Consider the following 15048-nt stretch of genomic DNA (forward strand, 5'->3'; position numbering starts at 1 on the left):
GAGAGTAGACCTGATGAATTGTTTTTCTGCCTTTAGAGTAATCCAGTCTTTGGCTGTTGTCTGCAGTCGTTTATTTCACTTTACAAAAACTCTTGCCACACATAAAAATGAAATATCAAACATTACAGATGTGACAAGTGGATTTATGCAATATCACCAGAACGCTTAGACAAATAGGACAGATTGTACAAGGAGGATAAATGTATTTACACATGTACACACAAAATCATACACAGAAAATACACAATATTTGACATATTTACAACAGTCACACTAAGTATAATTGTCACGAACAGCAACAGCACAATTACAGAGCATTCTCGAACATTAGACTTTCATAGTGAACAAACAGGAACAGTGTTTTTCTGGAATGAAATGAACTTTTGTTTGACGCTATAAAGTTCCAGTTAAACACTGGAGCCAGTACAGGAGAACTTCAGTATATCAAAACTAGTACAGTAAAATGCATTGGTCATCATTACGTTCACTTTTATTTTTAGTTTGTCGGATCCATATGTTCTTATCTTATTTAGCATTATTTCACCAGGAAAATTGTATGTAAATATACAGGATCTCCTTAAAAATTGGTGAAAATATAGAATTTTAAAGATTTTATTCTTTGATTAATCCTCCGTATGTTGTGTCTTTATTTTCTGATTGGCAGTTGAACAAGAAACTTCTTACAATACATGATATTGAATAACAGCTAACAACCATGCAAGTTGGTGGATCAGAGGCGTTCACAATGTACAGTTGTCCTTTCTTTGAAAGCAAATACATCGACACTTCATAGCAGCTGGGAAACATTACAGGCATGTTGACGGCTCGCTGGCTGTTCTTGTGTACTAATTGAAAAAATATATTCCTGTTACCCAGATGTGACTGTGGAGCTATACCTTATATGAAACATGCTGTTGGTGTTTGTGGTCCCCAGAGGATTAACCCAAACAGTGACACCTTGATCACCACCCCAAGCGTCACTTTCCAACCAAAATGGCATTAGTATCAAAACCATTGTGCAGTTCTTTAGGATTTACTCTTTGCTTCAGAGGGACAGTTTGGTTTCTTCAAAGCAGGATTGCATGAGTCAGCATGTTACCTACACGAGATGACAGTCGAAATATTACAAGTAAAGAGGAGGACCTGCACAGAAGTGAAGCAATGAACTGCTGTGGATCAGGTGCCTAAAACGAAGCTAAAAAGAAATACAACTTTAATTGAGCTGTATTTAGAATATTTTCACTGCTTTGCTTTTCCATCAGAACGCACCTTTCCAACAGGGATGCTGTTATATTACTTTCTGCCACCAGACTCCATTGACAAAAACAGTAATTTTATCTTACAGAGTACATTAATTGTCGGTCTACTGCTGCGTGGCACAATAACACAAAGTCACCAATTGGGGAGGTAGTGGACCAAAACCTTCTGTTGTATGACAGGTGAAATTACTGTTCTTGTCAGTGGACTCTTAGTGGCTTTAGAGTGACAAATGCACCAACCAGGCATAACATCATGACCACCTGCCTAATATTGTGTTAGTTCTCCTTAGGTACTCTGAACCATTGGGCCTAGACAAGGGGACCTCTCAGGGCATCCCTTAGGGTCTGGCACTAGGGCGTTGGCAGAGGATCCTTTGGGTACTCTGGATTGTGCAGTGGGGCATCTGGGAATCAAACTTGTTCCATTGCATCTTGTTGATGCTTCATCAGAATGAGGCCTAGAAAGTTTGGAGGTCAAATCGACATCTTGGGTGATTGTCATGTTCCCAAGATGTTCCTGATTGTTTGATGTTTTTACGATGTGGTGGACTGGTAGGCCAGTGAGATTTAGGATTGTCATTTGCTTGAGGGACTGTGTTTGATCTGGAACAATGTTGATTTGGGTGTCTAAGTCTCATCAACATGGATTCCAAAATCTAAGGTCTCCAACAGACCACCACATAGTACCAATATGATCAACGTTATTCACTTCACCTGTCAGTGGTCATGATGTTGAGGCTGATCGGTGTATAATGGCTTCAGCACCTCATCAAAAAGGCTGTCCTAGAATACTTGTAGCTGCAGACCCCATCCATAGCAGTTCAGTGCTTAGCCTCCATGCTCGTCTTCCCATCCGCCTCTTGAATCTAGGAGTCTGCCGACCGCTATCTGCTGTAGCAGAGACAACACACAATCACCTCATATGATCTCAGAAATCCCTTCACAGGACTGACTCTTTTCAAGCTCATTCATCTAGCGCCAGAGGAAAGTTTTACTGCCCGATTGCTGTAAAACTTGTCATAGATATTCATTGTCACCAGAGGATGAATTCTGATCATGAAAGATTGTTTTTAATTGTTGCAGATTTGTTGATTATTCCTTGTTGTTCTACATGTAGATATAAAAAGAACAACAAAGAATATTTTGGCTTTTAATTGGTTTTGTGCAGTTTGTCTTTTGTGCTTCCCTTGTGTCCAAATATAGATTTTGTGTCAGCATAACTAATAACTAGATTGTCTGGCTGGATTGACGGATTCCTGCTTACATGCAGATTCGAAATGACAATTTACTGCTGAGTTTAGTGAACACATTCCTGCTCCCTAGAGGCTTAATGCTTTAGATTTTTTTGCTTAGTATACATTGTGTCCTCTGACTCCGGGACTTGTAAGTGCCAGTGAAGTGAGTAGGGGAAAAATATTTCTCTGACAATATCTCCCACTTGGTAGGAATTACAGAAATGTCAGCAAATGTGTCGAAATGGTTGCGAAGTCTCTCGAATTTCAGTCTGCTTTAGCTCAGCTATTCAGAACGGAGCGACAGAATATGGCATGTGTTTGTATCTGGTTTCCTCTGTGAACAAGTTACAGCCAATTTATTTTTGTTGGAAAAAATAATTTCACAAAAGTAGCCTTATGTAAGATCATGTTTCAGATATAAAGTCATAGTTACTCCAGTACTACCTATAAAGTAACTGAAAATTGCTGCTGCGTGACTTGCAGAACATGGATGGATGGACAGGTCACAGACAGATGGAAGCTCAGGGAAGGCAGAGTCATATAGTAGATGGATGTGTGCAGAAGAAATGAGAGATAGATGAGATGGATGACAGCATGAAGCTGAAACTAATCGTCCGACTGCAGAACTGAATCATTTCTGCCCTCAGACCTGAATGTCCACTCAGACCTGACAGTGGAAGTAGCTCAATGCTTTTTCCATCTGACACTCTCCATTCATTTTCCCTCTGTTCAGTCCATGTTAGTACACCGCCCACCATAAAGTAAACACCTCTCCGAGATACTCGTGTAAGACAGGTTTGACTTTGATGAGTTGTAGCAGCTTTGGAACTAAAACCAAGAATGCTGGTAACACAACAAACAACCTACAAACTACCACCAAAAATAGTCCATTGATGAGTTCAGTTTTGAGGCAGTGGAATAGAACTTAATCAGCCACCATATTTCTTTCGAATTTCACTCAAATCTTTTTTCCAGTCCATCCAAACCTCTCTGGAACAGAAACAGAGGTGACTCCAGATCTTTGGTGTGATGTGATATATTGACACTAAGTACAGTACAGTTGAGAGATTGTTGAAGCACAGAGTTCACTGCAATACTGGACAAAACATAGACACTTTTACCAGCATCTTGCTGTGAGGTTCAAGCATAGACTGTCTGTGAAAATAGATGAACATTCGGTGCAGTTGTAAAGCTCAGTGGGGTGGATCTGGCTGTCACCGTGTTGGCAGTGCTGGACACTTCCTAACTTCTAGTTGGAGCTGATGAAGGCCATGCAAATGTTTGGACCATAGACTTTCCTAGTGCAGCACCCCCCTGCCTCTCAAAGCAGCCACACCCTAATAATACATAACTTTAAGCTTTAATGCATTCAAATGGGTGATACAGTATCCACAAATGGGGAATTAGCGATAGAAATCAAAATAGTTTCCTGTAAGCATGTTTATTTTTGCGGTAAATGTAGACATTTTAACATGAGGGTCTAAGGGGATTGACTTTCTCTTGAAGCCAGTCTCAAGTGGACATTTGAGGAACTGCACTCTAATGTCAGGTTAATTTTTCAGCCCTGGAAGTGCTGCTTGGGACTAAGGCATTTTAAGTGGAGTGCACTCTAATGCCCATACATCCACACAGTGTAGTGTTCCAGAAAAGGATTTAGTATGTCCTAGTACATAACGTGTCCAATGTAGTATGCAAAAAGTACCAGGATCTGCATGATTGCATTTTGCATTATGCAAACTAACATGCATTTCTGGCACACAACTGTCTGTGCAGCAGAAGATACCTCATGGTATTTCACTTGGGTAATAAGCTTAGGCAGGTTGTCTCAGTTGTATGCATCCTACATGTAACAGTACATACTTAGTGAAGCCAGTTGTAGTACACAATGCATACAAATGGAATTCAGGATAAGTCTGGATACTGTAGGTTTAAAGACCAGCCTGATAGATCCAGATTCTGTTGTACTTTTCCCCCTTATATAATTAATGCATCAATAGCTGTACCAACATAATGAAAAAGAGTTGTTGTATTTGTCACTCATCAATCAATATTGATAACGGTTGTGGGGTTTTTTTTGTTTTTTGTTCAATGTGGAGACAAGAAGTGAAGTTTTTATGGATTAACAAGATTCTCTAAAGAGTTAATGATCCTATTCTTTGCTGTATGTTTATCCCTCGCAACAGTGTGATCTTTGTAAGGCTACAACAAACCATGAAGAAAAAATGGATGTTTTTGAAAAGTTGTATTGTAATTTACTTCCATGTAAGGCAACTGCTTGTCAGTGGGTTGCAGGTTGCTGTGATTTGCGCACCAAATTTGTGTCATGAAATAACAGTCAGTGAAATTTTCAGCAAATTAAAGCTGGGGTCAGCAGTAGCTTTTGGCATCACTGGACTAAAATTATATACTAGCCTTTGATCTCCTGTTTCCAAGCTTTAGACAGTGATAGCAGCTTTTAGCCAACCCTGGGGCTTTCATCCAGAGCAGGTGAGATGCTATAAATAGCAGCATCTCTGCCTACTGCTGCTTTAACTTTTTAAACTGTCTCATGCTGGCTTTGTAATGGAAATGGAGTGATGACCACAGATTGTAGAGTGAGAGTCTGGCAGATGGCCATGTGATTAAAGTTAGCGCTGAAACATCAGACATCAAAGTCCTCCATGTGTCTCTGGAAGAGCCGATCAAGTGCTCCATACTAACAGTTGTAGTGGTGTCTCTATTTACTGACTGTATGGAACCAACTCCAGTTTATATATGTTATGCTGGAGTTAAACACCTATTATCAAGAGAACAAATACTTTATGACCTTTCACAAACTAGGAGGCAACTTAGCCATTAGGATGTATACTACCATTCAAAAGTTTGGGCTCATCCAAACAATTTCATGTTTTCATGAAAACCCACACTTTTATTCATGTGCTAGCATAATTGCACAAGAGTTTTCTAATCATCAGTTAGCTTTTCAACACCATTAGCTAACGCATTGTAGCATTAGAACACAGGAGTGATGGTTGCTGGAAATGTTCCTCTGTACCCCTATGGAGATATTCCATTAAAAATCACCTGTTTCCAGCTAGAATAGTCATTTACCACATTAACAATGTCTAGACTGTATTTCTGATTCATTTAATGTGATCTTCATTGAAAAAAAAGGATATTTCTAAGTAACCCCAAACTTTTGAATGGTTGCCTAGGACTAATAAAGGAGACATCTTTTTCCTAATTGGGCCTCTCATCCACTTGTTGGACTTGTTTCTATTTTACGGTCAACCGTTAATCATGGCTTGGGTCACCGCAATTCACTGGGACAAATTCATGCATATTCCCCATCCCACAGTGGGCCTGATAGAAGGTAATTTCACAACTTTGGATGTGTAGCTCTGTGACTCCAATGTAAGGTGCTAGATGAGAGACACGAATGAGGGTTTGTGCTCCATGCTAATATATTAGGATTTGCAGTACTACTGTGTAATAAGTAGGGCTGTTTGGAAATAAGTACCGTAGTATATATCTGGCAGTATCTGGCAGTGTTTTGGTTTTTGTACAGACTATAACTAAAATGTATTCTGCACTGAAATAGTTGCATAATTAGAAGCCTTTGTGCACGGCTTAAAGTGACTGCTCATAATATAGATTATCTAGAGGTCAGAGAAAATAAAAACCATTATCAGTCTTCCATAAATAAAATTTTCCTCTTGTTTTAATGGTTTAATGGTGTTTTAATCACCCTCATTGCTGCATCACCTGGTCAGATTTCTTCTTTTGTGCTTCAGATGGTGCTCACAGTGGACCACTGCTATTAATATCAATCATGGAAATGGTAATGCAGGCTTTATAGCCCGGAACGTCTTGCATGGAGAACTCATTTAAGCACAAAGAGAAAAAACATGTTGCTAGTTTGTTATTTTCCTGCAGTAATAGAACAGTTTGTGCTTATAGTCAAATAACTGCTAGCTGGCAAATCTGATCAATAATCAAGAAGTCAACATTCTGGCAAACCTATCAGTTAGGGACCCATTTTTTAAGTCTTGGTAGATTTCCAGCACTGAATCAAACCAGCAAAGACTTTCACCCCAATTCTCCTTGAAACACCGTTCCAGTGTTTGACAAAAATTCATATGAAATGGGACTTTGAGAAGGACAGCATGATAGCATGGAGCTCCAGCATTGGCGTACACAGCACATGGATGATCTGACTGTCTACTTTCATATGAGTTAAAAGTGAACACAACTATCTACTAAAACTCCTCCTACTCCTTCAACAGGAACTGTGAACTGTGGTCCAGCCCACCTAGAGAGAATGACAATGTGTCTGAGCCGTTACATGTCCTGTTGGGTCCAGTCCTGTCCAGTCCAGTGTGGTATCAGTCACTGGGGTCCTGGCAGTTAGAGCAGTGACTCATGTCTTCAGAATAGAGCTCCACTTGGATGGTGATGCTGTAGAAACCGAACTTGGTGTGGAGCAGGTCGGTGGCCTCCTGAAGCACCGACTGAGGGTCAGCACCCTCCTCTGACAGGAAGAGAAAACAACACAGTGAGCAGAATGAAGAAAGGTAGCATTTGTAGCAAAGTCTAATTTCAGGACCTTTATCTTATATTGAGCTCATGGGTTATAAAGTTTGTTTTTTTAGAAGTTACCACACAGAAAACTTTGAGCATTGTGATATGTACTGTACCTGATTTTTAGTCTCATCCTAAGAAGGCCCTCCATCTGTCACTATATGAAAATCTACTCCGGTACAGTTGTCATGAATGAGGAAATTTGTTGCGGAAACCAAACCAGTTTATTTGTACCAGATTCCAAACATTTTCATTTCTGCTGAAAAGCTGGACATTAACATGGGGTTAATGGGGATCAATTCACTTTTTGAAGCATTGCCATGGAGCTTGTCACTGAGCTAAATACGATATAATAAATATAATGTCTGATAGGTTAAACTATGAAGTGATGGCATTTGATATACAAAAAGTCAAAGGTCAGCATCACTGTGCCATCATAATGTTCTGAAAAAATACTTCTATGATCATTATTTAAAGGCATTAGAGGAGATTTAATTTCCTACGACTTTGAACGTAGCATGCGCATGCGCACATACAACCTCTCCCTCACCCCCCTCTAACCTCCCCCCTCTTAACATTTACGAAGAAACGCCCCCCTCCAGAAACTTGCGTAGCACGCATGAAGTTGTCTTTTACGGCTGGGTCCCCCTGGATCTTTATCCGCCATTATGTAAAAAAGATGAGCAAAACAAGTCGCCAGCTAACTACGAAGCTATACCAAAGCAACACATACACAAAACACATAAGTCCAAGGCGTACGTAATCTACGTAACTAGGCCTGAGCCTGAAGATTTTTGATTGACGGGAAAGGGAGCAAAGCAAACGCCTCGGTCCGAGCACGTTGATTGGCTGATGTTTTTCAGGTCCTGCCATGTCCACAGTTTTTTTTTTATTATTATTCTTTTAGAGACCATACATACAAGTCCACTAAAGCTCAGTATATTCATTTTATGTGAATCAGACAAATTAAACAAAAAAAACATCCTCTATAATGCCTTTAACACCATAACTTGAAGGAGAGATTGTGGAAATATTTCACACTTGGTTGGATACTGATTCAGTGAGACTGATTTATCATGTGTAGCTACTAAATTCCTTCAAAGTCCTATCTACATACTGTATATATCCTGTATATTATGTATAAAATGTATTATTATTTTGGACAGCATGGATGGAAAGCACAACTTTGCGCCTTGTTGAAGGTATAAGAGCATAAGGTTGCGCAAAAACGACTTTCTAGCAATTGATCATTTCAGTTCTGGAGTACTGGTTGGTATCTTGGTATCTGGTGTAATAATGCAACCAATAGTATAGTGGGGGTCACTAGAGGACCCCTGAGGGGGTAAATCTGTCTAGCATTCCTTGGTATTTTTTCAATTGAAGCTGAAACATGACACGTCTTTGATATTTAATATCTTCTTTGTACAGATCATTAATCAGTTTGTTGTGAAACACTGAAAATGCTCCAATTTCATCGCTTCAGTAAATAGCATGTATTAGGTCCGTCTGGTGACAATAAGGTCAGCTCATATAAATTCTAAATGAGCTGCCCTGAAGGCTTTAAAACAGAATGTGGTGTTCTCTTGTGCAAGTTCAGTTCAGGTCATGCATCCTTTTTAGGCCATCTGTGCTTGAAAATATTTTCCCCAGCAAATCACCAAAAATGTTTATAAAAATGCATTTCTGTGCTGCCGCTATCACAGATCTTTCTCATCTATCTTTGTTAACCGCGATTTATTGTTTTCTATCAGACGTGAATGTAGCTTTATCTGGGCTCTAATTGTTTTTGATACTGTTCTATTAGTTCTCTAGTTAAGTCCGGTGCATTTCTCTGTGCTCTGCTGCAGTTTGCTGTTGGTGGATCAGTGTTACATTACCTACGGCTAGGTGGACAGAAACCAGGGACTGACCCAGAGTCAGAGCCCACAGGTGCAGAGAGTGCATGGATTTCACAGCTTTCACAGTCATCAGCACCTCCTTCACTGAGTTAAACTCGATTCCTTTAGGAGACCCTGAAACACAAGACATCACAAATAATCTCACTACATATCCCCCCTGTGAATCTGTGGAGCACAAACACTGCTTCAGATAACATCCAACAGATACAGACGGGAGAGTTTCAGTCTACTTAGGTAGCTTTGTACGACTACTACATTTAAAGCTGGAATATATTTTATTAAACCAACCTTCAGGCCTACAAGGAGTACACATATTTGACTAGATTCATGGTATAAATGTTACTGCTGCCAATAATGTTATTAACTCATAATGGAGTTACATCAAACAAACAACAGTACTTTTCTTGAGTACAATTCTGAGGTAATTGTATTCAAGTATTTCCACTTCATTACGTATCAGAGGGAAACATTGTACTTTCTACTCCAGTGTATTTATCTGACAGCTTTAGTTAGATTTTTATTGAAAATTTTACACAAATAATTATATAACATAACTTATGCATTTTAAGACAGAACACATTGTTTAAGACTAAACGAGAAGTTGTCAATGTTTTTGGTTTCTTATGTCTCACAAAAACCAGTGTGTAGCTGGACTCACATTTTAGATGTATAGGAGTCGTTAACACCTTCAGTAAACCTAGCCTCTGGCATGGTTTCATTTGAGTAAATGTTCAAATGATCACAGATTTGTGTATCATAAGTTTATTTTTTCTCTTTCCAATTGTTCACCTTCTCATGTTTGGGCCCTTACATTGATCTGCTGTTCCTGCATATAAAACTGGATATAGACTAGTTCAAACCTGCAGCAGCTACAACAGTAACCTGCTGCTGACACATTCACCATTCACTATTAATGATCTAATAATGTCATGAATAATAATCAGAGGGACAAGCCAGTATGGTTACTTTAATACTTTAACTGCATTTGCTGTTAATACTTTTTCATGCAGTGCATTTACTTGATTTGGAGAATTTTTATATTGCCATAATGGTACTATTACTTAAGTAACAGATGTGAGTACTTCTTCCAAATTTGATAAAAGTCTGTTTTACACATCAAGACACATGACATGACTTCCTTCAGCATCATGTGATTTTGACCTTGTCAGATCAGGTCAGAATTTAACAGCTTGATCACAGCTGCAGGCGGTAAACAGCTGTATGTTGGTCAGAAATATCACTTCAGATTATCTTAAAGGAACACTTCAGTATTCAGGAAAGTATGCATTTTGTCTTTCTAGACAAAAGTTAGCTAAGAAGACTGATTCAACTCTGTTGTGTGTCTTTTTCATGCGAATCTACTCTAAGTTTGGACAGTCAGGTTAGCTGCTCCCGTCTTCATGCTAGGATAAGCTAACCTGCCGCAGGCTGCAGTTTCATTTAAGTGCTGCACTTTCTAAATGTCAAACTATTTCTTTTAAAACAGAACTGTTATCTCAGTTTTGCAAAAGAATCGAGGGAAGCAGCTAATCTTTATCCAAGGCTGTATGTGGGTTTGAATCTGTGTCTTCTGAGACTGAAGTTTCAAGACAGAAATGTTCAGATATGGTGTGGACTTTATTTCAGTTATTATATGTCTACTACCATATAAAAATACACTAAAAAACTTGATTTCACCAGAGGGGTTTTACACATAAAAGAAGAAGGTACCTTCCATGAGTATCCTGAAGACATCTCTGAGGATGGTGATGGTGGTGCAGAGGACGAAGACAGAAAACAGGAAGGTACAGATGGGATCTGCAACCTTGTACTCTGGCTGAAAGAGTCAGAAGAGCTTATAGAGATTTGACAGAGTGAGTAAAGAGACATCAGATGGTGTTTTCCTCAGTCACGAGGCTTTAAAATGCTCAAGGCAGAAAAAACAGTGAACATCTTGCATGATGACAAAAATGCTTAACCTTTCATCCATAACAAACAAGACTCTAAATAAATGAGAGGATTCATTTTTTCTTAGCCATTTTCTGCAAGTGACACTTGAGATTCAGAGCCAGATTCAAAGAACCCACTAAAGTCTCTACTTTTGGTAATAAGATGTGTCTTACAAAGAATATTCTATTAAAATGCAAAAGCAAATTTAATCCTAAATCCTTAATAAATGCATTTTTAGTTCACCCAAATCTTTGCAGCAAATCACTTGCATTTAGCATTCAGATAATAAATTGATAGAAGCTCATAAAAATCTTGTATTTATGCTTGTTAAGCTGCATCTCATAGGCCATCATTTGCAATATATATATATATATATATTATTTTTGAAAGGCCAGTGTCAGCAAACTGATGTTTCAGTCTCACCCTAACATGAATGTGATCTATATCTGACCCGAAAGTAGATGATGATTGCTGCCACCATGACGCCGACACTCTGGAGCAGGTCTCCGACCACGTGGATGAAGGCGGCGCGGACGCTGGTGTTGCCGTGGCCGCTGAGGAGAGTGTGGCTGTGGCCGTAAGAGACGGGGCTCTGACCGTCCTCATCGATCTGGTGGTATCCGCTGCCATGAGCGTGGAAGGTGGTTGAATGATGGAGGATGTAGGCCATGCTGTTAAATGACAAACAGAAGTACTTCAGTTGTGTTGCTTAATGGCACCCAAGAAACAGATGCTTTCATGTAAACTCTTGTTCTGAGTTCCATCCGTCCTAGATCCCAGGGCGCAAACTGGAGATCTTCTAGCTAGCAACAGTGCTAACCACCAAGCCACTGTGAAGCCTGCTTTAAATCATCCATCCATTATCTATAAACTGCTTAATCCTCATTAGGGTTGTGGGATGCTGGAGCCTATCCCAGCTGACTTAAGGTGAAGGCAGGGGACACCTTGGAGAGGTCACCAGTTTATCACAGGGCTACATATAGAGATAAGCAATCACACTCACATTCACACCTACAGACAATTTGGAGTTATCAATGAATGTTAGCATGTTTTGGGATTGTGGGAGGAAGCTGCAGAACCCAGAGAAAACCCACACATGCACAGGGAGAACATGCAAACTCCATGCAGAAAGATGCCAGGCCCAGGCCGGGACACAAACCAGGGATCTTCTAGCTAAATTACTTCTATCAAGTTTTTCTTTGTCTTTTTATATCTGAGGCTTTGTTTGTGTGCTAAAACATTAGCCTCGATGGCTTCTAGACATCATCAGTAATGCCATTTTGCATTTATAGTGCAGTAATGTTGCCACAACTTGTGGCCAATGTTAACACTAAAACACCACACAGTTGAATTCAGGACTCCCCTTCCAGCATCTGAGTACACGCAGGAAAGTGTCACTCCACCAGAAGCAGCTCAGGAAATAATGGTGAGCTAAATAGGAAGCTGCTCATTTTTTGTTTGAGGTTGTGCCAAACTGCCTTCTAGGCAGGTGCCATACAACTGTGTATCATGATTTTGTGGAGAAGTCAAACATTTCATGACTTCACAACCTTTAATGTGAGATTTGAGATTGAACAGAAATGTTATGATGTGGGGTTGCACAGTAGTTTAGTGGTTAGCACTTTGCCTTGCAGCAAGAAGATCCCCGGTTCAAATTCCCGACCTGGGCCTGGGTTTGCATGTTCTCCCTGTGCATGCGTGGGTTTTCAAAAATATACTGAGGTTAATTGAGTGTGAATGTGAGTGTGATTGTTTGTCTGTATATGTAGCCCTGCGACAGACTGGCGACCTGTCCGGAGTGTCCCCTGCCTTCACCCGAGTCAGCTGGGATAGACTCCAGCAACCCCCGCGACCCTAGTGCGGATAAAGTGGTGTACAGAGAATGGATGGATGGATGTTATGATGTCCAACCCAGTAAGATTGCCATTGCAACTGTTACAAAAAACTGACCAGATTGCTCATTCAGACATGAAGCTGTCAGACTGATAGAAACGAGTGGATGTTTGAAAGCTGAAGAATCACAGCACCAACCCTACAGAATGGTAAAGTGTCTGAGTATTAAAGTGTGAGACCCTTGTAATAAGGGTATCACAGTGCACAGAGGCAGAGAAGGAAAATCAGGAGCAAGCTGCCACTTTGGTGAGTTATTTGAATTGTTTTTGGGCATTTAGTTGTAAGAATTTCTCTTTAATTTGAGAATGGAGGCCTGGATGTCTGATTAAAGACTACTTGAACTGCCTGTACTTTTGAATACAGAGTTACAGCTGAGTTAATTCTCATTAAACATTTCAAGTTGAGCAGCAAACCCAGCTGAGCGAGTGTTAATGAGGCTTCAGAGGACAGGTTTGTTTCACTAAACACAGCTGCATACCAAGCTAGAATTCCTAGAAAAAATCAGGATCTTTCAAGAAATATTTACCTGCTGAATATGAAGGGAAGATAGTTTTCAAATAGGATTTTTTGCACTGTCATGGAGTGTGCAGCTTTAAATTAAACCTCATTACAGCGACATGCATTTGGAATCAGACAGTTACGAGCTGTAATGTACTATCTGATCACCCATTAAGGTGAGAAGCACTCACATAATATTGACGATGACTGCACACCCAGAAGTGACCAACATTACGTGGCCGTCTATCTCATAGTCGTTGCGCACAATCCTCTCGATGGCTAAATAGACCAGAACTCCTGTGACGATCCAGATGGACATGACTGAGATGAAGGCCCCGAGGATCTCTGTGGGGGGAAGAGAAGCAGGAGTCCTCATCACTTTAATGATGTAGTTAAACAGCTCACACAGTTCAAGGCAGCATACCTCGATGTGACTCCTGTATTAGGACGTTAAGTTAAGTAACTGACCTGATCTTTCTGAGACCCTTTGAACAGCAGACTCACAATAGAGGTGGCATAAATGTGATGTTGTGTTATAGCTCTGAATGGAGTCTACAGCTTTTGTGAATGGCTCATCACCGTTCATGTACTTTAGAAATGCAACAATCCTGTCCTGGAGGGGCCCTCTAATACACCCCCACAGTTTAGTAGAGCACTACTACTGAGAATGGCCTCCTAGAGAATGGTAACAGTCTCTGCAGATGAGACAAAAACTCAACTAAAAAGTTGAAACTTTGTGTCTGTAGGTACATCTCTCCTCTAGGTTCACAAGAAGGCATTGGTGCAGTTTGCTAAATGTCAACTATGTCGTTAAAAAGCAGTTACTAAGGTCAGATGTATGGCAAAACACTCAAGACTTTGCCTTGTGATTCGAACTTTTTCTCTCATAATTAGGAGAAAAGATGTTGTAATTATGAAAAAGTTATAGTGGTAATCAATCAAAGCCAGAGAGGTCAGAGGTGGTGGAGCTACCTGATTTATTATAATGAATTTGAGCTGCAACACCATAATGTTTTGTCCCCGACAAAGAATTTTGGAAAATATTATGTGAACAGATATAAACTTCAACGAGAAACAGGAAGTCGAGTGTCAGCATGGACATGTGTCAACTTTATAGCATGAATCTTATTTTATATTTTTTACATTATGGAAATTGAAGCTAAAATTTGAGGTTAACACTTTCTTTTTACTGTGTATCATTGAATGTAATGCCAGCTGTCACTGAATTTCCAACCTGAAGATTCTAAGCCAAGTTCTGAAGTCTTCTAACTCTTTCCTCAATATTACACCGTGGGCTACAAATTGAGCCTTGTTTTTTAACTTAAACTTGTCATTTCAGAAATGTAGTGTGCCAAATTAGCTATAAACAGTGAACATCTCATAGTTATGAGATTCTGAAGCACATTCAAATTCCTGGCCCTGGTTATGAGATGGTTTTGGCACATTTACACAATATTATACAACAGGCTTAGGACAGAATTTGGAACACTTCACAACTTGCCTGCAAATTTTGAAGTTTTTAAAATTTATATAACTGGAAGGTAATGTCTCCAGTTTGTTTTCATTTAGTGAAGTGAGTATTCAAGTGCTTTTGAATGCTTCCATACAGATGGTGTCATACCATCTTATGGTTTTATACACATTGTTTGCACGTCATTTTACAGAAGAGGATTGTAAAAAAATAATGTCAATTTTTCATTGTCAGAACAGCTCAACAACCGCCAACAGATGTCTCTCACAGGAAAGTAACGGCAGAGGAGTGCTGCAGCTGTAGAC

At 39.7% G+C, this 15048-nt stretch overlaps 1 protein-coding gene across 1 annotated transcript in view; it reads right to left on the reverse strand.

The window, feature by feature from the left end:
* Window positions 1–54: 54 nt before the first annotated feature.
* The window catches only part of slc30a2 (solute carrier family 30 member 2), a 32470-nt gene continuing 17476 nt past the window's right edge, over window positions 55–15048 (reverse strand). The window contains exons 4-8 of the mRNA XM_022192698.2: window positions 13464–13617; window positions 11333–11552; window positions 10663–10768; window positions 8932–9066; window positions 55–7004 (exon numbers count right to left, since the gene is read on the reverse strand). Of these exons, the coding sequence (XP_022048390.2) occupies window positions 6859–7004; window positions 8932–9066; window positions 10663–10768; window positions 11333–11552; window positions 13464–13617 (761 nt within the window). The 3' untranslated portion in view covers window positions 55–6858. The remainder of the gene's footprint in view (window positions 7005–8931; window positions 9067–10662; window positions 10769–11332; window positions 11553–13463; window positions 13618–15048) is intronic.

Source organism: Acanthochromis polyacanthus, chromosome 16 (genome assembly GCF_021347895.1).
Source record: "Acanthochromis polyacanthus isolate Apoly-LR-REF ecotype Palm Island chromosome 16, KAUST_Apoly_ChrSc, whole genome shotgun sequence".
In the NCBI taxonomy this organism is placed as follows: Eukaryota; Metazoa; Chordata; class Actinopteri; family Pomacentridae; genus Acanthochromis; species Acanthochromis polyacanthus.